The 24,283-nt window shown below is 46.2% G+C and overlaps 1 protein-coding gene across 1 annotated transcript in view; it reads left to right on the top strand.

Moving 5' to 3' along the window:
* The window catches only part of CD101 (CD101 molecule), a 35,449-nt gene extending 22,842 nt beyond the window's left edge, over nucleotides 1–12,607 (top strand). The window contains exons 8-9 of the mRNA XM_047870771.1: nucleotides 2,972–3,367; nucleotides 11,661–12,607. Coding sequence (XP_047726727.1) covers nucleotides 2,972–3,367; nucleotides 11,661–11,890 — 626 coding nt within the window. The 3' untranslated portion in view covers nucleotides 11,891–12,607. The remainder of the gene's footprint in view (nucleotides 1–2,971; nucleotides 3,368–11,660) is intronic.
* The last annotated feature ends 11,676 nt before the right edge of the window (nucleotides 12,608–24,283 follow it).

Here is a 24,283-nt window from a genome sequence, read left to right as displayed (position 1 = left end):
ATAGAGTGATTATGTTGAAGGTAGAAATGTGACCCAGGGCCATAGGGATAGTGGCCACCTACACAATGAATGCAGGACCTGGTGGCCCAGCAGAGGACATGGGAGTCACGTAAGGTGAGTCAAACTGAGGTTTTGAGGAGTCTGGATGGGAACAAGATCCCTTTGATTGGTTTGCCTATCAGCCTGGCAGCCTGCTCTATGCAGCTACCCAGGGTATCATATCTCTAGATCTCTGTAATAACAAGCTGTGTCATTCCAGTGGGGCTCTACTGTAATTTGGCAAAGAGAGAGTAATACGAAGCATATTTCTCCCACTGTGAACAGAAACTGTACAACTCTATAGGGATGTGTGGAGAAATTGCTTTTCAACATTTGGCTGCCTAAACATACGGCAAATAAGAGTAGTGAACTGTCGGAATGCTTACTGAGGGAGTCTCCTCTTCCTCAGGAGAGCTTTAAAACTGTAATAGAAGTTCCATCCACGTGCGCTGGTCTAAAAGCGCTGCGGTTGAAGTGTGGGCAGGGTTGGTTAGATCTCTTGGTATCGGTTTGGTCACCTCCAGGGTTGATTAAAATGAGACAGATGTCACGGCTAGGGTTCGGGAACTGGCTGAGATCCAACAGCACAATGCAAAGAAGTTAGTCTGGTTTGGTGCTTAAAATTGCATTTTCAACGGAACACCCACAAATAAAATTATAATAAACGTTACTGTGTATTAGACAGTTAGAGATACAAAGAGAAATAAGGCACAGCTCTTGCCTTAAGGAGCTTATGGTCTGTAGGGGGGGCAGTGGAGCCAAACAGTAGTGGAGCATAAGGCTCTCTTTTCTTGCTGCTCTGGTTCCCCTTCTCTGTGTTCTTCAGGCCCTTCTTCTCCCTGGTAAATGTGGGTGCTCCTCAGGGACAGATCCTGGGCCCCTTTGTCTCATTATTCTCTGCTCTCTCCAGAACTTCTCAAATACTGTGTTGGTTTCAACTACCACCTTCAATGAAATAGCGCAAAGTCTTTACACTTCGCTCCGATCTCCTGAGCTCCGGCTCTTTCTTCCCAACTGCCTGTTGTACATTTCTGCTTGGATGCCCCTGAGACCCTCACGCGCAGCACGTCCCAAACCTCATTATCATTCTTGCCATCCCACAAGACCCGTGCAAACTTCTACATTCTCCATCTGTGTGGCTGGCAGCCCTTTCTCCCGGTTGCCTAAGCCAAATCTTGACAGTGTTCGCACACCCTTTAAGGAGGCAGCCGCTCCTTGGCTCAAGCTAGCAAACCCTTCCCATCCGGAAATGTGGGCTTAGTGTTGCCCAATCTTTTAGTACATCAAGAAACGCCTAACATCTTTTTTGGTGATATCGCTTGGTGGAGACTATACACAGCTAGTCCAAATTTTTAAAAAAGACTGTGGGAGTCAAACAAAACATATCTGTGGGTTAGGTGTGGCTGGCTGGGGGTGGCCAGCTGTGTACCCCGGGGCAGGGAGTGAGTTAAGAGGCCCCAGGGAGAGATACTGAGAAGGAGTGGTCAGAACTGCAGGAGAGACACGTTCTCTGAAATCAAAAGAAGAGAGAATTTCAAGAAGAAAATGGACTTCGGTGATAAAACCCACAGAGCGGACAACAAAACCAGAGTGTCTTGAGCTGGGAAATCAGGCCCACACTAATGATCTTGGCCAGAGCATGGGATAGAATTAGAAGGTGTTTGCATTAAAGTAGGGAGGAATTTGAGATGAGGAAGCAGAGACAGAATCATATAAACTAATATTTCACATACTTTTCCATGAATGGAGGGAGAGAGTAAATATGGCAACAACAACAAAAATCCAGGATCAGACAAAGTTATCCTTTTAGGGAAAGATATGGGTGACTCAGTTGGTTGAGTTTCCAATTTTGTTTTAGGTCATGATCTCATGGTCCTTGAGTTGGAGCCCCGAGTCGGGCTCTGTGCTGACAGCTCGGAGCCTGGAGCCTGCTTCAGATTCTGTGTCTCCCTCTCTCTCCACCCCACTCATGCTCTGTCCCTCTGTGTCTCTCAAAAATAAATAAACATTCAAAAAATTTTTTTTAAGATTGATCAATAAATGTGTTTGTAGTAGAGTTGAAAATTTAGCGTATACTATAGTTTATTTTGTTAGTAACTGCTCTGGTCTTCATTTGAAGTTCCCACCAGCAGGTTAGGAGGGGAAAATTTTTCTTAAGTTTATTTATTTATTTTGTGAGGCAGGGGAGGGGCAGAGAGAGAGAGAGAGACAGAGACAGAGGGAGAGAGAAAGAATCCCAAGCAGGCTCCATGAGCACGGAGACTGACATGGGGCTCGAACTCACGAACCATGAGATATGACCTGAACCAAAATTAAGAGCCAGATGCTTAACCAACTGAGTCACCCAGGCACCCCAGGAGAAAATTTTTAAGAAGTAAATGTCAAAATCTGTTTAAGACTTAGTCTAATCTAGTAATTTAAATAGTCTTTCCTTGAGTGGTATTCTAATACTTGTATAAAAATGTTCAGTCTCTCAGATAGCCTCCTCTTTCCCTGCATCTTGGACTGAGATGATATCTGGGTATATGGGAGGAAGGTAATTTGCCAAGAATGAGGGGCAGTGGTGCAGTAATGACTTGAGGGAAGAGCCAGAAGTTTTGGATGGTCCATCTGGGCAGAAGAAGAAAGAGTTGGCCAGGGAGAGGCAAAACAGCAGAGCAGAGCACCCACTGAAGCTGGGTGGCTTCAGAGGCAGGCCTTCAGCAGACAAGAGGTAGGGCTGAAGGGAAACGGCTGGTTTGCTTCATCGCACAGAATGTTCTAGCAAATGTTGAAGAAGGACAGGGGTCAAGGGAAAACGTTAAAGATGAGAGACCTGGTTATCTAAAGAGTTTAAGATGGCATCTCCTCAGTGAGAACTAGATCTTTCAGAGGGGGTACCCAATCTAAAAATCTGGATTCTTCTCTAACTTATTGCCATTTTATTTCCTAGGAAGCAAGGTACGTGTCTCCAAAGTGTACTGGACAGAAAATGCTACCGAGCACACGGAGGTGGCCATCCACTGCAGCCTGGAGAGTTCTGGCAGCTCGGCTTCTCTGTACTCTGTGATGTGGTTGCGCCACGGGGAGCATTCAGGAAGGAAAATGCTGGTACACCTTCGGCATGATGGCTTGCTGGAGTATGGTGACGAGGGGCTCGGGGGGCATCTGTACTGTTACCGCTCATCCCCTACAGACTTTGTCCTGAAGCTTCATCGGGTCAGAATGGAGGATGCTGGTTTGTACTGGTGCAAGGTGACAGAGTGGGAGCTGCATGGTAACCCTGGCACGTGGGTCAACCGAGCATCAGATGAGTCCCAGCATGTGGTGCTCACGGTGCTGCCTTCAGGTAACTAGGGGTTAATTTGCCCCGGCCCCTGGTCAGGAGAATCTTTGTCCCCTGCCCCGTCTTGTGTTTCTCTCCCAGTTACGTTTTGCTGAACTCAGTTTACAGATTCCCTAAAGAAAGTGACTTTGCAGTTTCTGTCAATAGTGATTGCTAGTTCTCATTTGGACAGATGAGGTCTACGCAAGGTTTCGGGCACAGACACGGAAATGTCAGGGGCATCTGACCTGTTTCCCCCGCCCCTTCTCCTCCTGAACCGAAAAAGCCATCCACATCGTATCCCTTTCAATAACAAAATTACATTCGAAGCGGACATCTTTACCCGTTGGCTGATTCTCCAGTCTCAGAATGCTTGGATCTGCAGAGGGAGTTGGAATGAGGGATAGGGGCCTGGTGACGGGATGTTTCATTTGGTCTCACTGCAGTCAACTGCCTCTACATGCTCCCCACCTCCAAACCAAAGCAAAACTTTTCTTAATGAGTAAGTGCCATGTTCTTCTCTCTCGATAGGTCAACAAATCAGCAGGGCTTTGAGAACGATAGTCATGTGGTGGGTGGGCCTCACCCGACTGCAGCTTGAAAGGCATCAGAGAAGGAAGTATGCCCTGTGGAGCTTGCTTATGGGGTCCAGCGAGGAAGGCAGCTACTTAAAGACCTTGGCCCAAGAGTGACCATTGTCTACGTGGGAAGGCCAACCTACTCAGCTAGTGCACAGCTTGAGGAGGGGTGTGGAGCAAGAGGCTGTGAAGGAGAAGAGGGCAACCTTCCAGCCAGTACAGTGCCAAGCATGTAGTAGGCATTCATTAAGCATTTGTTAATGAAAGCAAAAATTTCTCCAGCCAGACCAGTAAATCTTCCCTGGTGATCAGTGTGCTGGCTAATATGGCCAACTCATCTCTGAGCTGCTTCTTTCTTTCTTCTTTCCTTTTTTATGTTAATTGTTTTAATGTTTATTTATTTTTGAGAGAGAGAGAGAGAGAGAGAGAGAGAGAGGGAGGGACAGGGAGAGAGTGGGAGAGGGGCAGAGAGAGAGGGAGACACAGAATCTGACACAGGCTCCAGGCTCTGAGCTGTCAGCACAGAGCCGGATGAGGGGCTTGAACTCACAAACCCACATGATCATGACCTGAGCCAAAGTTGGATGCTTAACCGACTGAGCCACCCAGATGCCCCGGAGCGGCTCCTTCCTGGTGGGGTTTAGGGAAAAGGCGAGAGGTACGCTGGACTTAATAGTGGAAAGGGGACACTGGAGATGCATAGCTGTGACCTTGGTGCCCCACACCAGCAAGAGTAAAAAGGATCAATTCTAGGTAACATTCCTGAAACACCAGCTAGCTTTGGTGACACTCTCTGGGGAGAAAAAGCGGTGCTGGGAATAGGTGGCAACTTCTCCAAAATAGGGACAGTTGTGTCCCTGTCCCAGCCAGGCTTCTAGAGCAGAAGTCAGAGTTCTCTGACTTGCTCCCTAGGGCTCCAGCATCCTCCTCCCCCAAGTGTTCTTCAGCAGAAGTTTTCTCCCCAGTGTCCAGAAGATATTTTTCTTCTATTCCAACAATTACGGGAAGTCCCACAACCTGAGCACATTCCATACATGTTTTCTCCCTGGAATCCCTAGGCTCTGTAGAATCAGCACTTTTTGCAGCAGAATAAATAGATAATAACTGTAATAAATATATATTCTGTGATGAAAAAGCACATCTCCTCTGAGAGACATGGGATCCTACACAGCAATATATATATATATATATATATATATATATATATAGTTAATCTTTGTAGAATCCTTACAAGTCAGGTGTAAGGTTTTTAGAAGATAAACTCTGGAAAGAAAACATTAAAAGTTGGGAGGTCTTTGTATTCTTTACAGTTGAAGAAGCTTGAAAACCTGTGCCATGATAAGCTGAGGGTTTTTGTTATAGACACAGTGGGGGTTCCCAAGTAAATCCTTGCTTACAGCATTTTGCTTCCTCTACCTGGCTGTTCTTTCCTGGTAGTTGGGGAGGCAGTGGGGGGGGGGGGTGGGATGCGAAATTCCAGGGTTTGGAGTCAGACAAGCCTAGGCTTGGATCACAGCCCCCTGCCACCTATGAGCTGTGAAATCATACCCTGGTTCCTTAACCACTGTGAGCCTCAGCTTACTCATAAAATGAGGATCGTAATACAGATGTGTGTAAAGTAGCTAGCATTGTCCATGGATATTGTAAGTGCTCAAGAAATGTTAACTCTCTTTCCTCTTATGCCTCCAAACATGCTATACACACACACAGACAACACACACACACATACACACACACGTATATACTATATCTATATATATCTATATCTATCCATCTATATATATATGACAAAATATTTTTTAATATATACCTCTTACTCCTTTTATTATTTTTAATGTTTATTTGTTTTTGAGAGAAAGGGAGTGAGAGAGACAGTGGGAGAGGGGCAGACAGAGAAGGGGACACAGAATCCAAAGCAGGCTCCAGGCTGTCAGCATAGAGGCCAACAAGGGGCTTGAACCCACGAACTGCGAGATCATGACCAGAGCTGAAGTCTGATGCTTAACCTACTGAGCCACCCAGGCACCCCATGACAAAATATTTTAAGTTGTTCAATAAATAACCATGTGAGCTTCTGAGATCACAAAAACATGTATTACAGAGTCTGTTCCCAAAGAGCTCAGATTCTTTTTCCTTTTTTTTTTAATGTTTATTTTTTGAGAGGGGGGGGGGGGGAGAAGGAGGCAGAGAAGGAGGAGACAGAGAATCCCAAGCAGGCTCCATGCTGTCAGCACAGACCCTGATGTGGGGCTCAAACTCCCGAACCGTGAGATCATGACCTGAGCTGAAACCAGGAGTCGGATGCTTACCCAACTGAGCCACCCAGGCATCCCCCAAAGAGCTCAGATTCTGTTGGGGAAGTAAAGTCCAAAATGGTAGGTGTCATCAAAGAAGTAGTTTTAGGGTGCTGCACAAGGAGCAGAGGCAGGGCTGGGGTGAAGGGCTGGGTGGGGAGGAGATCTGGGAAACTCCCCAGAGTATGGGGCCTATGAAAAGGAAGAGGACATATTTTAGGGAAAGGAAAGGCTAGGCAAGATGATCATAAAAACTGTGGTGCAAGGGCAGGGGCACCTGGGCGGCTCAGTTAGTTTAAGTGTCCGACTTTGGCTCGGGTCGTGATCTCGTGGTTCGTGGGCTCGAGCCTTGCATCGGGCTCTGTGCTGACAGCTCAGAGCCTGGAGCCTGTTTCAGATGCTGTGTCTCCTTCTCTCTCTGCCCCTCCCCAACTCATGCTCTGACACTCTCTCTCTCCACTCATCTCTCCCTCAAAAATAAACATTAAAAAATTATTAAAAAATAAACTGTGGCGCAAGGGTAAGAGAGGCAGCTAGTGAGATGGGAGGGTATGGATCTCAAACTCATCCCACGTATGTAGCTAAGGAAGGTGAACTGAGTCATGAACCTTATGGAGTGTCAGCGAAGTTCAATCAGGGGAGTGACATCATGAGATTTGCATTTTAGGAAGCTCCCACTGGGAGCCCTGTTAAAGATGAGTTGGAAGGGAGGCAGACACAGAGCAGAGAGCACTATTTGAAATTGATAGTAGGAACCCAGGTGAGACAAGATGAAGGTCCAAATTAAGGCAGTGCTTTAATGAGGGATGAGAGAAAAGCAGGCAGTCAGTGTTAGGCAGCATCATCTTCAGGATTTAGAGACCGATTAGGTGCATGTGGAGAGTGAATGGGCATAAGGGGAGAATCAAGGATGAATAAGAAGTTTCTAGCATGGGTGGTTAGTGGGGACATTCACTAAATGAGATAATATAAGGTCTGATGGAGAAATTAGTTCAATTTTGAATAAGTTGAGCTGGAATTGATGTGTGGAGTATGTGTGAGTTATCCAGAGAGTTCTACCCAATAGACATGGGGATTTCCAAGAGAGATCTTTGCCAGAGCTGTAGATTAGTAGGCATCAACTCATAGCCAATAATGGTGTCCAACGACGCATCCCTGAGATACTATTGATCAGGGAAGTACAGAAGAGGAGACTGAAGGGGAACGAAAGGAGTAGCCAAGAGGTAGGAGGAGAACCAGGGTTTGGTGGTATCCTAGAAACCAAAAGCAGAGAGCACAGCAAAAGGGAAGGGAAAGCCAACAAACTCAACTATTGTAAAGAGGTCAATTAAGATAAGAACGGGCAAGTGTCCATGGGATTTCACACTGCAGGGCAATTGCAGAGAAGTAATGAGAAAAGGCAGACCACAGTGAAAGAGTGGACACATCAAATATAGATTACACTTTCAAGAGCTTTGATGTAAAGGTAAGAGAGAAGATAAGTGGCAAGAGGTGTCAGTGAAGTTTTACTTTGTTCTGTTTTGGTTTGGAGCTGGTAGGGACTTGAGCACTTTAAAAAATTCTAGAGGGGAAAGAGGCCGCAGAGAGGAAGATGATGAAGCTATACCACCTGCTGACTGCGGTGCCCCTCCATGCCACCTTTGGTCAACACCTACTAATCCTTCACCTCCCAACTTATCTGCTACCTTCTCAGGGACTAACATGCTACCAACTCTCCACTTCTCAGATGGTTTTCTGCCACCTCCCTGTGGCAATTTCAGGATGGGTTAGTTTAGGACTACCTAATGAATCTGTGGAGCGCTGTGGCTCAAGTGGAGACAGAAAAGTTAAGACGCATCTCCCTGGGGGAATGGAATGGCCCTGGCATTTGCTTCTCCATCTGACTTCCTTACCTATGACTAAACCAAGGCAGGGGCTAGAGAAACCTTAGTCTTCCTACCTCACCCTCAGACCCCAGACATAAATGTCTTATTCTAGAGAATTCTCTGTAATTAATTAATAGGCAAGATTATAAGGCTTTCTGGGGACTGGATTACTTGTCACCGTATGTATTTGTTACTCTTCCCCAGCTTCTAGGTGGGTAAGGATATACTTAGAAAGTGACCCTTCAAAGGAGATATGTGCCCCTACCACACTGAAGTTTCTGGAGAGACCATAACATTTTTCTATGCTACCCCGGTGCCTCCCACAAAGTCTGGCACGTAGTACTCAATAAATGCTTCATGAAAGAATGAGCAAGCGAGTCTTCAGTTGGGATGAAACAGGATACCGTCAGGCACCATTCATTCTGGGATGCGCTTGTATTGGGTTCCCGAACCCTACTTTCATTTCTTGGCGGGAGCCAACTCTCTCCCGTGGCCACACTTGGCATGGTCCGTTGCTGAATTTGGGTTGGGGTGGGGGCAGAATTGGTAGCCCCCTTGCTCTCCGGTATCTGTCCTCTGCTGAAGTCAGTACTTCTGAGGTAATATGGAAAAGGAACGCTCCTCGTGGTGTATTTGGCTGTGGGTGGGAGCAAGTTATCAACCAAGCCTCGTGATGAAGTGTTCTCATTACACTTTTGGCTCTGTCTTGCAGACCTTGTACTTCGAGCATCGGGCACTTACTCGGATTGATTCAAAATGCCAAACCTTAATGGTTTGGGATGTCGGTAATTCTAATCCAGATATGGGTGAGAGGCAGATGGTGGGGACTGGTGATTGTGGGATCTAGAGCAAACCCTGCCCTCCCAGGAGAGGTAATTTAGAAGCACTGGAGCTGACAGTTGCTAGCTGTTGGCCAACTCGGCACTGTGACAAGCGCCTGTGCTATCCTTTGATGGCAGATTGCTCCACACAGAGCAGTCTCCTCCCCATGAAGATACCCAAGCCCTCTGGCAGTCACTTCACGCTGAAGGTTAGAGTCTCAGGGGAAAAAGAAAAAAAGCCAAGTACCGGATTTCTTCTCACCTTCTGCGTGCTGGTGCAAATCTCTTCAGTATCGCACCACCGTCCTAGCAACGGTGACACAGAGGTGGACTCTCATGTCCCAATTCTCTGCCTCCCATGATAGGGAAGGGAAGTCAGAGTCTCCTATGTAATCATTCCACTCTCAGTGGAACGTCACCCAGCCATGGAGACGGAGGGACCAGAGACTTGAGGGAGAGACTGGGCCTGCGGAAGAACGTGGCCAAGCTTGTGGTGCCTGTGTGGGGAACCAGCTGGTCAAGCCCCGTTTTCTACCCGGTCTCTTGGGAGAGCATTGCCTGTGACTTTCCTACCAGCGTACTGATAGTTATTCCTTGCTGACTCAACAGATGTGCTGAGCGCTCTGTTAAATACTTCATTATCTTATCACGACTCTAGAAATTATTATCCCCATTTGATCGATGAGGAAACTAAGCGTTATTGAGGGCAAGTAACTGGTCCAACGTCAATAACAGTATGTGGAAGAGCCAGAATGTGAACCCGGCTCCCTTCGAGACGGAAGAGGTACTCAGTCGCTACTGTGTGTACGAGTAGCGTGAAGTGTCAAGGCCAGTGCTCTTCTCCGCTGTTTTCTACAGCTCCAGTCTCTCTCAGCACTGCCATTTCTACCTCCTTCCTACCCACATGCCTTCAGATATATTAAGATAAGACCTGGGGAGATTTATTGTAGTCAAGCAGGGCCTTGGAGAGAGGGGTCAGATAGGATATAGAGAGAGAGGGTGATATGAATTAAAAGTCTAGCTTTATCATTGCCCACCCTTTCAAAAACCAAAACCAACTTGAGGACGAAGAATGTACATGAGACCAGAGAAAATCCAGCTGCAAACTCCTTCAGCTCGTCAAGTCCTGTTCAGAGCTAGCCTCATGTTCAGTGATGGTCTTTACTCTGTGTAACAGGATGACAGCCACCCTGGGTTCCTGTGTGTGCAATGCACTCACACAATTGATTCATCCATCGGTTTCCATTGATGACCTATGGACAAAGTGCTGTGCAAGATAAAAAGACGCATAAGACATGGGCCCTGTCCTTCAGGAGTTCACAAGGCAGGAGCCAGACAAATGTTTGAGGCTCTTTCTTGACTTCCAACAAAGAGACGTTCTTCAAGGTGCAAATGCATCAACAATGCCAAAAATGGAATTCTTGCGGTAGAGGTTGGTGGAAATGACCTCCAAAGCCGTTTACATCTCTAAGAGTCTATAATCCCGTGAATCCTATAACTTAACCTCTGAAGAAGAACTTGCTTATGTCATCACAATTTTCCAATAAAAGCGCAGCTACTATTAGCATCAGAGTTTTCCAAAAAGCCCCAAGTTCAAATATCCTGTCATAAACAAATGTTGTCGGAAGACTACATTTAGTAGTTGGTGTCTCTCTAAGCATGTGCCTTTGTGCATGGAGGCTGTTAGGCACTGCTTCCTGGAATCTGTGGTGTTTGCAGCCCTGTCCCCTTGCCTTTCTGGCCGTGTGGCCAGGAACCACTTTGGGACTGCTTGTGCATGCCTGGCGTGTCTGTGCGCTGACAGTGCCCCCCTCCTGCCCCCACCACCGACTGTAGTTGCTGGAAGATCGTGTGCTTTAGCTTGCCTTTATATAGTAGCCTTTGCCCAGGTGGTTGCAGTCAGTCCGGTTCGATTCAGATCAGCCAACATTGTCAGGCAAGTGCCGGGCATAGCAGGGGACACAGAAACCAATGACGCTATCAGTCGCTACCAGTCGTACTCAACTGTGGTGGAATGAAGGAGATGGATAAGGAGGAACAAAAGTGGTCTACACTAGGGGGTATGTGAGAGGAGCATTGGAAAGGACTGTGCCTGAGGCAGGTAGAGGACCCAGGAGAGGAAGTGTTGTCTGAGCTGGGTCAGGAGGACCCAGAGGATTAGGATGCAGAGAGCGTGCGTGATGGAGGCAACAGTAAGGGCAACACAGGAGGGGAGCCAAACGGAGGGTGCCTGGGTGGGGGGATCCCAACAGGAGAGTCCGGACCGAGCTTCTCACTGTAGTTGTGTGAAAATAGCGCACTGTGTGAGTGTGCACACGTGCGTGTGTGTGCCTCGTGCGTGTCCATGTGAGTACGCACACTTAAGCAGCAGCAGTGGGAATAACTCAGTTAAAAATTCAGGACCAGCAACAGAGCTGAGAACGAGGGTTGAATTATAGATATCTTTTCTGAGGATAGAAGATTAAAGGAGAGGTTTTCTTTTTTTGTTTTATTTTTCTTCGCGGCTGTTGGTTTTAAGTAGGTCATTGGAACCCCCACCTCCTGCCAGTGGTTGGGACAAGCTGGGTGAGGGCAGCTAGGCTGGAAGAGCCCTATTCTGGACTCCTCTGCCCAAATATGATTTAAAGGGCCCACCACTACTTGGCCCCACTATTTTTACGTATATTTCCCTGTAACAATAAATCCCCCAAGTGTTTATCATTGATTAGTGCAGGTAAGCTGGAGACTAATTATCTTCTTTATTGTTCTTTTCATTGCAGAGCCCACATTTCCCTCCAGGATCTGCTCATCAACACCTTTACTCTATTTCCTATTCACCTGCCCCTGCATTCTGTTTATCCTTCTGCTCATTTCCCTCGTTTGCTTGTACCACAAAGCCAGGAGGTTGTCGGCACTGAAGCTAAACGCGCTGAAAGAAAAGACTCTCTGGGTGGATTTGAAACGGGCTGGAGACTGGGTAACCACCTGGAGGGAAGAGGAAGACCATTGAATCCCGAGAGCCGTCTGCGGCCCTATGGAAAGTGTGGGCTCTGGAATTGGACTGAGCATTGGTGTGAATGAATCCTGATTGCGTCCTTCTTGGTGTGTGTGGCCTTGGGCAAGTTACCTAGGAATCAGAGGGAATGTGTATGTGGTTTCTTTGTGTGTTAAGTCATCTACCCCTTGCCTTCTCCCAGGAGCTCGATGATTTACCCTGTGTTTCATTTGCCGCACCTCACAGAGGTTCAGGGTCCCCTTCTGTAAGGAGAGAACCTCCCTCACACAGCCTCTTGGGTATTAGTTGCGATCCTATGGCGAAGCCCAGGGTGAGGCTGCCCTCTGCTTTCTCCTCCCTTATGTCACTGATTCCCAGGAAAGCATTCCGAGTGGTCCAGTCACACTGGCTCTAGGTAATCTTTTGCCCCCAAATAAGAGGTGTGGGAAGGGGCCTGATGTCAGCAAGGCAAAAAGGAATTGGGAATATGCCCTTCATTCACATCAGATCTACTTTCCAATGTGGATGTGACTTCCTTCAATGCAGAAATCCTGTCTTGCCCCCATCCCATCTATAAATGCTACTCAAGGACAATCTCTGCGTAGACAGTACCTAATTAATATTGATGGGTTCTTTGAAGAAATTATAAAGCATTTTGTAGTCTGAGTTTCTGCTTCCTCTTTCTTCCTCCCTCCTTCCCTTCCTTGCTTTCTCTGTTTTCTTTCTTTCTTTCTGTCTTTCTTTCTTTCTTTCTTTCTCATCACCTCACCTCTCATCTCCTTTTCTTCTTTTCTCTATAAGACTATTAGGTCATTAGGAAAAACTTTTTTTTTTTTTTTTTTTTTTTTTTTTTAACAACAGTCAACTCCAAGGCCTCATATCTCCCCTTCCTCCCCACACCAAAAGATCCATCTGGGTCCTGGCTTTTAGCCAATGCCTTATTTTCTTTGACCTGACAGCACTGGGTAGTAGCACAGAGTGTCGTGGTAGTTCTTTGGGGGAGGAGGAGTAACAGGGCCCCTGTCCCCTCCTCCTCCAGCAGGGGCTGGGAGCCCAGGGGGATCACTGGGTCAAGTCTGGCTCCTCAGAGTCCCCAGTTCTCAGCCAGGAAAGGTCAGGAGGGCTGGGGTTGGGGAGTGTCATGGCTTACGGCTTTTAACAACTGGCCCCCAGGATACAACTGTTCCCACTGGGCCTGAGGTCTCCTCATCTTTGTTTCAAAAGCTGCTCAGGCCCTATCGTAGCCAGAATTGGAAATCAATCAGGGCCACCTAACAGACTTGAGAAAACGCATCTATTTATTATCTATGTGACCAATGGGGTTGCTTTAACACTTGGCGATTTGCATGTCCAAGGAGAGCAATTTATTTTTAATTATTTTATCAAGCACACACGTCTTCTGCAAACATAATTAGTTCCCTTGCCAGGGGATTACCGGGGCTCTGAGAACTCCCACTGTAGCCTATGGGTTCCTTACGTTTCTCTCCCTTTATCGGCTCATTTGAAATACTACAAGTGTTTCCTTAAATGTGTCAACACATTTGTCTCTTGTCTCTCAGGTAGGGTGGCATATTTTTCAGAAAACAAAGCTAAAGTTATGACTCCTTAGAAAGTATGATGCCCCCTGCCCACCCCCTGCCCCCGGCAGAAACCTGGATTTTAACTGGTATTTTGAAGAGAAAGAACAGAATTGAGCCCCATCAGATAATCCCAGCAGACTCTAGTACTGTCCCCTGCCTGGGCTACTCTTTCCCCTTGTCTCTCTTCCTCTGTCCTCAGCTGGGCCCCGCCTTTCAGAAGCTTGGAGCTCAAACAGCACTTTTTCACGTTTGAATCCGGCTCAGACATTGCACAGAGCAGACACTCAAATGTCCAACCGCACCACCCAGCGCAGAGCACGGGAACGATTATTTCCCAGTGAGCACCTCCTAGTGTCTGGCAGAGATGGGGGTGAGGGATCTAGTGGTGACCCGACCAACATGGTGCCCCATCCCCTGGGGTCGTCACCTTGCATCTTCTGGATGCTCTGCTTTCATACAGCACGTTAGATGTTCAGAGAAGCCACACGGCTCCATTTGGCCCATGGGGAATTTTCAGGCAACCAAGCCCCAAAGTCATCTTTTCTCTTTTCTTGAACTGAATAAAATTTTTCACCTAACTCAGGAGACATTTGACATGAAACCTCTTCTTTTTCCAATTATGTACTTGTTCCATTTTCCTGTCTAAAACTTAGTACAGAATTGTACTTTTGTTCATTGATTTCAACTTTTCCGTTCTATGTCAGCACCTGGTTCTCCCGTCAGCATCTTGTGTTTCAAACCCTCTTTGGTAACAGAACAACCCTCTGTCTCAGGAGTTGGCCACCTATGGCCCACAGGCCGAATGCTGCCCACCACCTGTTTTTTAAAATACGATTTGTGCGAATACAGCCACTCCCGTTTGCCTACATATTACCTCCGGCCGCTGTCACAATAAAACGGCAGTGGTGAGTCACTGCCAGGGGGGTGCTATATGACCCGCAACGCCTAGAATGTTTACTATCTGACGCTTTACAAGAAAAGTTTTCCAACCCTGCTCTTTTTTAGTGGCTAGTGTTCTGTCTCCGCCATGCCCTGTGCTCCTGGGAAATTTTATTTGACCTGTTGTATCTGTATCTGTAATATACCTGATTAACTGAAGAATAATCCTAAGCCCTCTGGATCAGTGTCCAGTCCAAACAGTTGTGAAGTTCGAATCCTCTGCCATACTCCTACTGGAGATGGAAAATGCGTCACTCCGGAGGTATTCCTACTCTGTGTGGGGTGAGACGACAAGGAGGTGACAAAGGCATGAATAGGCTGGTTTTGTTCTTTATAGTCTATTGAGATGTATAGGAAACAAGATCTTGAACGTGCACAAGAACTTGGCCTTTATTTGGTGGACAGTGGTGAGCCATTGAATGTTATTTGGCAGGGAAGGGGCAGCTCCCTTCAGGAGAATTGAAAAAGGAGCAGCGTAGATGATGGGTAGGGGTTGGGTGAGGGCTGGGGCAGTACCAGGACAAAATGAGACCGCTAGCCTCAGGACACCACCTCCACTGTCCTCTAATTTGTGTAACAGGGATAAAGACAACTTTATGAGGTTTGTGGACTGAACCAAACTGTCAGAAAGTTTCAAGTCTTACAGCAAGCTCAAAGAGGTAGCTAATGTATATTTGTTAAAGACAATGACATGTTATGAGATTCTTCTTCTGGTTAATAAATATTAATTTTCTATTGATAAGTGTAGAGATGAGAGAGTAGTATCCTTTCACTTAATTGGCTTTCCATTTACCTTATCTTTTGTGTTTTTAAAGATTTTATGTATGTATGTATGTATGTATGTATGTTTATTTTAGACAGAGAGAGAGAGAGAGAGAGAGAGCAAGCATCGTGGGGGAGGGGCAGAGAGACAGAGGGGGACACAGAACCCGAAGCAGGCTCCAGGCTCTAGCTGTCAGCACAGAGCCTGATGTGGGGCTCGAACCCACAAACTGTGAGATCATGACCTGAGCTGAAGTCTGACGCTTAACCAACTGAGCCACCCAGGCACCCCTAAAGACTTTATTTTTAAGTAATCTGTACAACCAATGTGGGGCTTGAACCTACGCCCTTACCTTATCTTTTTGATACTTGCTTTTTTGTTTAATTTACTTGTTAGACATTTGGAGTTTCTACTATGTCATATTTAAATCCAAGGCTCCTTTTGGATCAGCTCTGACTTCCAAATAGAGATATTTTGACTAGAAGAATAATTATCACATTAAACCATTTGCTGAGATGGTTTTGGCGAGGAGGTATAAGTTCATATGTCATAAATAACCAGTAAATGAAAACCTGAATTCGTTATGCCTTTAAGGTCACAATGGTACAGGGTGTTGAAAGTGTGTGCCTCAGTTTTAAATGGAGAGATAATCCATTTTTGTGGATGGAGAGTCCCAATACTGTTAAGATGCCAATTTTCTCCAGATTGCTCCATAGATTTGATGCAGTGGTTATCAATCGGGGAGAGAGGGCAGGGCAGTTGTGCTTGCCAAAGGACATTTGGCAATTTACAGACACATTTTTTTAAATAATTTTTTTAAATGTTATTTACTTTTGAGAGAGACAGAGAAAGGCAGTGCGTGAGCAGGGGTGGGGGGCAGGCAGAGAAAGCAGGAGACCTAGAATGTGAAGCAGTTCCAGGCTCAGAGCTGTCAGCACAGAGCCCAACGTGGAGCTCCAACTCACAAACCATGAGATCATGGTCTGAGCCTAAGTCAGATGCTTAACCGACTGAGCCACCCAGGCGCCCCTTGACCTGTGTGGCACCACCTGGGGTGGGGGGAGGGGTTACTACCGGCACTTAGTGGGCAGCGGCCAGGGTTGCTGCTAAATCTCCTGCAATGCACAAGATAGACTCCTTTCCCCACAGGAAAGCCCAAAATTTCAATAGTGTTGAGGATAAGAAACCCTGGTTTAATGGAATCCTAATCCCAATCCCAGGCAATTTTAGAAATCGATGAGCTCATTCTAATAAATGAAAATATAAATAATCTAGACAATATTTAAGAAGAAAAAGTTGGAGGAATTATGAGCTCAAGTTCCAGGACATTCTATAAAACTATAATAATTACAACAGTGTGTTGTAGGAGCATCTGGCTGGCTCAGTCCATGGAGCATGTGACTCTTGATCTCAAGGCCAGGAGTTTGAGCCCCATGTTGGGCATGGAGATTACTTTAAAAATAAAGTGTGATGGTATATATATTTAAAAACTGTGTACTATAGGTGCAAGTATAAACAAGGAAATCAATGGAACAGAGTCCAGAAATATACATACATATGTAAATTTACCTAATTTCCATTATAGGTGCTACTGCAGTGGGGAAATCATGTTTCTTCTAGTTGCTGACACCATTGGATATTCATATGAAAAAAAAAAAAAAAAGAACCTTGACACCTACCTCACATTTTATACTACAAAGGAAAAAAATAAACTGGGCACCACTAAAATAAACTATTCATCAAAGATATCATTAATAAAGTGATTATACACAAGTGGAGGGAAGATATTCATAAATCATATCTAACAAAGAATTTATATCCAGAATATATACAGAACTCCTATAAATAAATTTTTAAAAAATGTTTAAATGTTTATTTTTGAGAGAGAGACAGAGAGACAGAACGTTAGCAGAGAGGTGCAGAGAGAGAGGGAGACACAGAATCCGAAGCAGGCTCCAGGCTCTGAGCTGTCAGCACAGAGCCTGACACAAGGCTCCAACCCACAAGCCACAAGATCATGACCTGAGCCGAAGTCAGATGCTGAACCGACTGAGCCACCCAGGCGCTCCTATAAATAAATTTTTTTAAAAAAGGAGGAGCATGAAGCTCATCTTAAAAATAGACAAAAGACTTGTACAGGGGTTTTACAAAAGAGAATTATCAACGGTGAATAATCAAGTAGGTCAGTTCAGGCTTCAAGAAGCATATGCCAAGATGGGATTAGACATACAAGGGGTCTACTGAGGGAAATGCCTATGAAGGAAAAGGGGGGTGGGGCAGGAGAAAGTGGGGAGAGCCCTGGACTGTGGTGGAGGTTTGACATCTATAAAAGGATCAGGGAAGGAAGGCGGATGATGTAGTAAGAACTTTAGACACTGCAGTTTTGAGGTAATCTGGGCCAAGCTGATGGGAGTCTCTTAAACAAAGATTGGCTATTGGAGAAGGGCTCCACTGGGCAGAAATGGTCTAAGTCTAGTATCTCTGCCCTGCTTAGTCTTTGACTGGAAACAGAAAATTTCCTGGGAAAATGTGGCCTCAGTGTGAGCATTGTGACAGATATGATGATCTAGCTGCTGGAAGCTGTCAGTCAGCTATGTTCCCTGCAGAAGGTTCCCTTGAAGTGAGATCTGAATAGTGCAGCCCCGTGGCCACAGCATCTGAAAAGATGCTCAACATCATCACTCATCAGAAATCTACAAATTAAAACAACCATGAGATACCCGGATGATTAAAATGTTAAAGACAATACCAAATATCAAACGCAGGTAAGAATTTAAAGTTACCAGAACTTAATACGGTGCTGGTGGCAGTGTAAGTGTGTTCAACTATTTTGTAAAATAGTTTGGTAGTTTTTGATAAGCAACTCCACTCCTTGCGTTTACCCGAGAGAAAGGAATAGCTCTATCCACCAAAAGACATAAACAAAAATACAGCTTTATCCATCATTGCTAAAAACTAGGAACAACCCCACTGTCCATCAGTAGGTGAACGGACGCATAGTTTATATATATTGTGGAATACTACACATAATAAAAACGAACACACTGCTGCATACGTGATGGCATGGATGAATATCACAGCATTTTTTGAGTGAAATAAGCCAGGCACAAAAGGGTATGCACTATAAGATTCATTTATTTGAAATCCAAGAACCGGCAAAACGAATCTATGAGGACAGAAATCACCATAATCATTTCCTCTGGCAGGGGGAGTATTGACTGGGAAGTAGCAGGAAGAACCTTCTGGGGCAACTGAAATGTTTTTTATCTTTATCTAGGTGATGGTTTCATGGGTGTATGTATACCTACGTAAAAATTTACTAAGCTTTCTTAAGATCTAGCAATTTATGTAAATAATCTAATATATAACTTAATAAATATATATAGTAGTATATAACTGAAATAACTGTATGTAAATAACTTACACCTAAGTTAAATTTTTTTTTAACCTTTATTCATTTTTGAGAGACAGAGAGAGACAGCACAAGTTGGCTGGGGGGGTGGGGCAGGGAGGGCAGAGAGAGAATGAGACATAGAATCTGAAGCAGGCTCCAGGCTCCGAGCTGTCAGCACAGAGCCCAACACAGGGCTCGAACTCATGAACCACGAGATCATGACCTGGGCCAGAGTCAGAAGCTTAACTGACTGAGCCACCCAGGCGCCCCACAAAAAAATTTTTTTAAGTGTTTGAGAACCAACTAGATGACCAACACAGAGGGAGGGATTTTAATACACTGGGAAATAAGATTTTATTTGTTCCACAAACATTTCCAGATATTCTGCGTGTGCCAAGACATATGCTGGGAGTTAGGAATGCAGAAATAAGTGATATCATCCATTCCCTCTAGGAGGAAAGGAGAAGGGAGCTGATGTTCACTATGTTGAGCCGCCATCATGGGTTAGGAGCACCAGAGCTTTACAACAAACTTGTGAAGCTGAGATCTAACCATAAACCAGGAGAAAGCAGTTAAGTATCATGCTTTAAGTATCAAAAAGAGCTGGCCCTTGAGCCCAGATGCATGAACTCCAAAAGCAACACCCTTTCTACACACTGGGCTTCCTCTACTTATAAAGATGCCATCATCTCATTCTGAGCAAAGAGCTGCACACACAAGGTAGAACAGGAGCACCATTGGGACAGAAAAACTAATGCCAGATGTTTGCTTTGTCACATGTTAGGATCCGGTTTGCTCTAAAAAGGGGAGACTAAATCTAGACAGGGGACAGGGGACCCCTTGGCACTCTTTGCCCTGGTTCCCACAGATGTCCATTTAATCCCATGCGTGTTGATTGCATGGCTACTCTGTGCTACCACAGGATGCTGCCCAAATAAACACATGAGAGCGTGTTTTTGTTATGGTCTCCCACGACTGAAGGCAAATGCTACCAGTTCTTGAGTCTGTCTGTAGGGAATCTTCGTCCTGTTTAATAATCTCACGGCAGCTATTGGTACCACCCTGCTGGCGGCTAAGAATTGTTTGAGGATCTTCTGTTCTCAATACCCAAGATATGACCCTCCCCCCCTCCCCCAATAAAATGGTGCGATGTCAGGATGGCCTTTACTCCTACACGTGGGCCAAATACCTCCTAGTCCCAGAACTGACAAATCGGGATGCTGTGCGAAAAAACCCGATCAGTAATAGCACCTAACGTCAGGTCCGAACACACACGTACTAAATTCTAAAGTCTAAGTTTCCAGTCCAAATTCCTTGCTCAAAACTTTTCTTCATCGAGGGAAGGTATCCAGGGTAGTATTCAGTTTGGGTCGCTCAGAAGCAGTAAACCAGGAGCCGTCCCAACCTGGCAACAGAAAGCTAAATGGCAACTATGATATTTAGTAATCCTTTCACACAAAAGAAAGAGCCAACACGTGAGCCCCCGTGAGAAGAAAGCCGCAGCAAGATAAAATTGAGGCTGCCAAATACTCCCTCTTAGGGCTCTCCACTTTGACCTCTTGCTCCTTTTTGGTGGGACGCCCAACGAATACATCTGGTTTCTTAGTAGTCAGGAAGGTAACCTCTGGATTCAGACTGCCTGCGGGGAAACCCTGACATCCTTCGCTGGCTGTCATCTTTGCCAGTTAATCTTTCTTTGTCTCACTGCTCTCGTCCCTCCAGGGAGGGGATCCTCACTACTCCACAGAGTCTGTTGTGAGGGTTAAATGAGATAGGCGCGTAAAGGAGACAGAACTCATAAGTGTTGGGCATCATCGACAGGCTGGACATTTTAATCGTCTCTGCTCCGGAAAAGGAAACCGGATATCTGCATTTCGCCTTCTAAATTCTTAACATGATCGTGGAAAGAACAGGGTATAGACATGAGGTCCAAGCATGGGCTTTGCTACAAAATGGGATCATTGTTTGGGTCCACCGCCCATGAGCCTAATTTTGGGAAGGATAAGTATGAAGTTTCAGGAAAGAGGATATCAAGGCAAATGTGGACAGGGGAACATTCGGACAAAATTGTCTGAGTGCTTTACAGTTAAATGAAGAGACAAGGGAGTTTAATCCAGGAGTTCCAAGTGAAGATATATAAATATATGGGAATTAATGGGGAAGGGAGTCACTAGAGACTCCTATCCTGAGGTAGTATATACCTGTATTAATTAGCTAATTCAATTTGCATGCAGATTTGAGTGCAAATGGCACATCTGGAAAACAAATGTTATGGTAGATAGCAAATACTTAGCTTGGGAATTTGTTTTAGTCAGCTCGAGCTGCCGTAACAAAATGCCATAGACTGGGTGGCTTACACAACAGAACTTTAGTTTCTCACGGTTCTGGAGACTAAAAGTCCCAGATCAAGATGCCAGCCAACTGGCAAGCACCCTCTTCCCAGCTTGTAGACTGCCAACTTCTCTCTATGTCCTCATGTGACAGAGAGAGAGAAAAGAGAGAGAGAGAAACACACACACACACACACACACACACACACACACACACAGAAGAAGAGTCTCTCTGGTATCTCTAATAAGGGCACTAATCCCTTCATGAGGGCCTCAGCCTCAAGACCTTACCTAAACCTAATTATCTCCCAGTGGCCCCACCCCCACATACCATCACACTGGGAAACTGAGCTTCATCGTATGAATATGGGGAGACACAGTTCAGTCCAGAGAAGAAATTGACAGTGTAATTAATGCACTGAACGGTGCTTTGCTCCATACCTGTGTTCGTCATGCCTGTTAACATGCTTCAGATGCGGTAAGTTATCTGGTATGTTTTATTGTACATGCACACTCTTGGGTAGGGTGTACGGCTTAAAAACAAAATCACTCATGCGAACAGAATGTCCCCACCTACCACTTAGCCCTGCTCCAGCTGTTCTGTCAGACGTAGGCAATGACGAAAGTGGCAGGAATTATGTCACCTTGAGAAAAGTGTGAGGATGGAGAGGGACGACTTCAACGTGCACGCAGAGCTCCGGGCAGGCAGGCGAAGAACCCGGGTGAGTCCTCCTGCACAGCCAGTCCTTAATGCTGTCTCCCAGCTCCGGGACTGAAGACGAAGACCCTGAGGTTTGGCAGGAGGGGTAGCGGGAGCAGGAAGAGAGAAAGAGGAAGGGGAGAGAAGAATGAGGCAATTAGCATAAAAGTGAGAAAGCAGAAATAAAAGCCAAGGTCCCACAGAAAGAAGAACCTAGAAGCCCCTGCCCCACCCAAGCTCTTCTCTGGGGCTTAGGTGGGTCGGTCCCATCCGAAGCACCAGGCACCAGTAGGTTCTGAAGGAACCCACGGACTGGGAGACAGAAGGAGGCTGCCTGCTTCCCGGAAGAAACTTCCGGATGGCAGGAGGGGCGCTAAGCTCTGCGGTACTGGGGCCAGGCCTCACTGGGCCCCCCGGGCTACTGCAGAGGGGAGGCTGTGTCTGCTCTATGGAGGACTTCTGCTTGGAGTGAAGGTGGAAGTCGTCCAGGAAAGGGAGGAAGCTCTAAAGGGGAAGTGAAGAGCTCAGAAGAGCTCCATCTTTTGAAGGGGATGCTCTGGGCTACCCAGGAAGGCTGCCTCGGCTCTCCCTCAAAAGAGTTATGAACTCTCCTTCTTCTCATTGTCCGGCTGGAGCAAATCCCTCAACTTGCACCGGCCTGCCTTCATCCCGATGCAGGTGAAGCCGGAGAGAGGACCCGGAGGGAGGTGGAGGATTAGATAAGAAGTGAGAAGTGACAGACGGGTGTCAGGCAAAGACAGGGGACTGTGTGACTGTCACTGAGTGAATCATTAGTCTGGTGTGACACAGGGCCTCTTGTCCCGAGGAACCACATCCCCCTGCAGCTACTGGGCCGCTTCCTGTGCTGCTCACCAAGAAAAAAAAAAAAGTCACCCAGATTAACCTCACTTTCTCGTCAGCTCTGCTGTGTGGACTGGTAAATCGGGACAGGGACAGAGTATGCACGAGCTGCAGGGAGGCATCGAGGCAAGAAAGAGCAACGTTTCATTTCAGGGACTCTGTGCCTGACCGAATAACCATACCCAAATCATGATGCCGCGGCCGGCCCATGTGCCTTGGGCACATGATACCCAAGTGCTCTGCCCGGTTTAGCATTTCTCGTGGCAACTGAGATGGAATCCAGGGGAGCGGGCTTGTCAAGTGGTCGGCTGACACACAGTCAGGAGGTAGCACTAATCGGTCAGCTGACAGGAACAAGATTCAAAGAGATCTAGACAGGTGAGAAAGATGGATCCAAACTAGCAGGATGAAAGCTGGAATCCAGAGTTTAAATTCAAGCAATTAGGTGCACCAGGTAGGGGAGACACGAGTTCACGCGTGAAAAACGAAAGCAGTGGTTCTGGTTGATTGCACACTTGATGTGAATAACTAGCGTGACATATTTGTTAGAAAGCAGAGAGAAATTTTGTGTTGCCTTATATTGCATGTATATACGGTCGTATCCCAAATAAAGGAGATAATTATCCCACAGGATTCTTCATGCCGGATTCTGTTTGAGAGGCCTCAGATTAAGCAAACGTTCATGGAAAAGTGCTGGTGAGGGGTTCCGGAGGGGAGGGAAATGATCACAGCCGGTGGAGCAGGCTCTCTGAGGATGTGGGGAGGATGAGACAGCCATATTCAAATATTTGAAAGTGACACTGAAAAGAATTCAGTGTATTATGTGTCACTCCAGATTACAAATAAGTGGAAGTTTCAGACAGAAAGACATATTTCTCCTCAACAGACATTAGAATTAACTGGCAATTTGAGATACCCTAACAGAGAATTTGCTGTGACTTGAAGTCCTCATGCTGAATCCATTAGGGATGAAGTGGAGGGGATTGGGCGGGCACACTTGGTGACTTTAGTCCCTTCCGCTCTACGGTTTAGTTCATTTCACCTACTAGATACTTACTGAGTATCTACGCAGCATAGTGAGCAAAACAGAAGTGGTCTCTCTTGGCACCTACATATATAATCTATGCGGAGGACACAATCAACAAATAAACAGACCATGCAAACTAAACGTTATGCAGAAAGCAAACAGGGAGCGGAGGCAGGGAGTAGCAAGGAAGGACCTCTTTAGATTAAGTAGTCATGGAAAGTCTCACTGAGGTAATACTTCAGATGAGACCTGAAGACCTAGGGGCTAGGCTTTTTTTTTTTTTTTTTAATTTATTTTTAATTTATTTTTTCAACGTTTATCCATCTTTGGGACAGAGAGAGACAGAGCATGAACAGGCGAGGGGCAGAGAGAGAGGGAGACACAGAATCGGAAACAGGCTCCAGGCTCTGAGCCATCAGCCCAGAGCCCGACGCGGGGCTCGAACTCACGGACCACGAGATCGTGACCTGGCTGAAGTCGGACGCCCAACCGACTGCGCCACCCAGGCGCCCCTAGGGGCTAGGCTTTTAAAGAACTAGGGAAAGGGCGCCTGGGTGGCTCAGTCGGTTAAGCGTCCGACTTCGGCTCAGGTCATGATCTCATGGTTCATGAGTTCGAGCCCCACATCGGGCTCTGTTCTGACAGCTCAGAGCCTGGAGCCTGCTTCGGATTCTGTGTCTCCCTCTCTCTGCCCCTCCCCCACTCGTGCGCGCGTGTTCTCCCTTTCTCTCTCAAAAATGAATAAACATTAAAAAAAAAAAAGTTAAAAAAAAAGAAGATCTAAAGAAACGTGTCAGGCTGAAAGTACAACATA

The sequence above is a fragment of the Prionailurus viverrinus genome, chromosome C1 (assembly GCF_022837055.1).
Source record: "Prionailurus viverrinus isolate Anna chromosome C1, UM_Priviv_1.0, whole genome shotgun sequence".
Lineage (NCBI taxonomy): Eukaryota > Metazoa > Chordata > Mammalia > Carnivora > Felidae > Prionailurus > Prionailurus viverrinus.
Note: the sequence above shows the minus strand (reverse complement) of the source record. Positions and strands in the feature narration are given on the sequence as shown.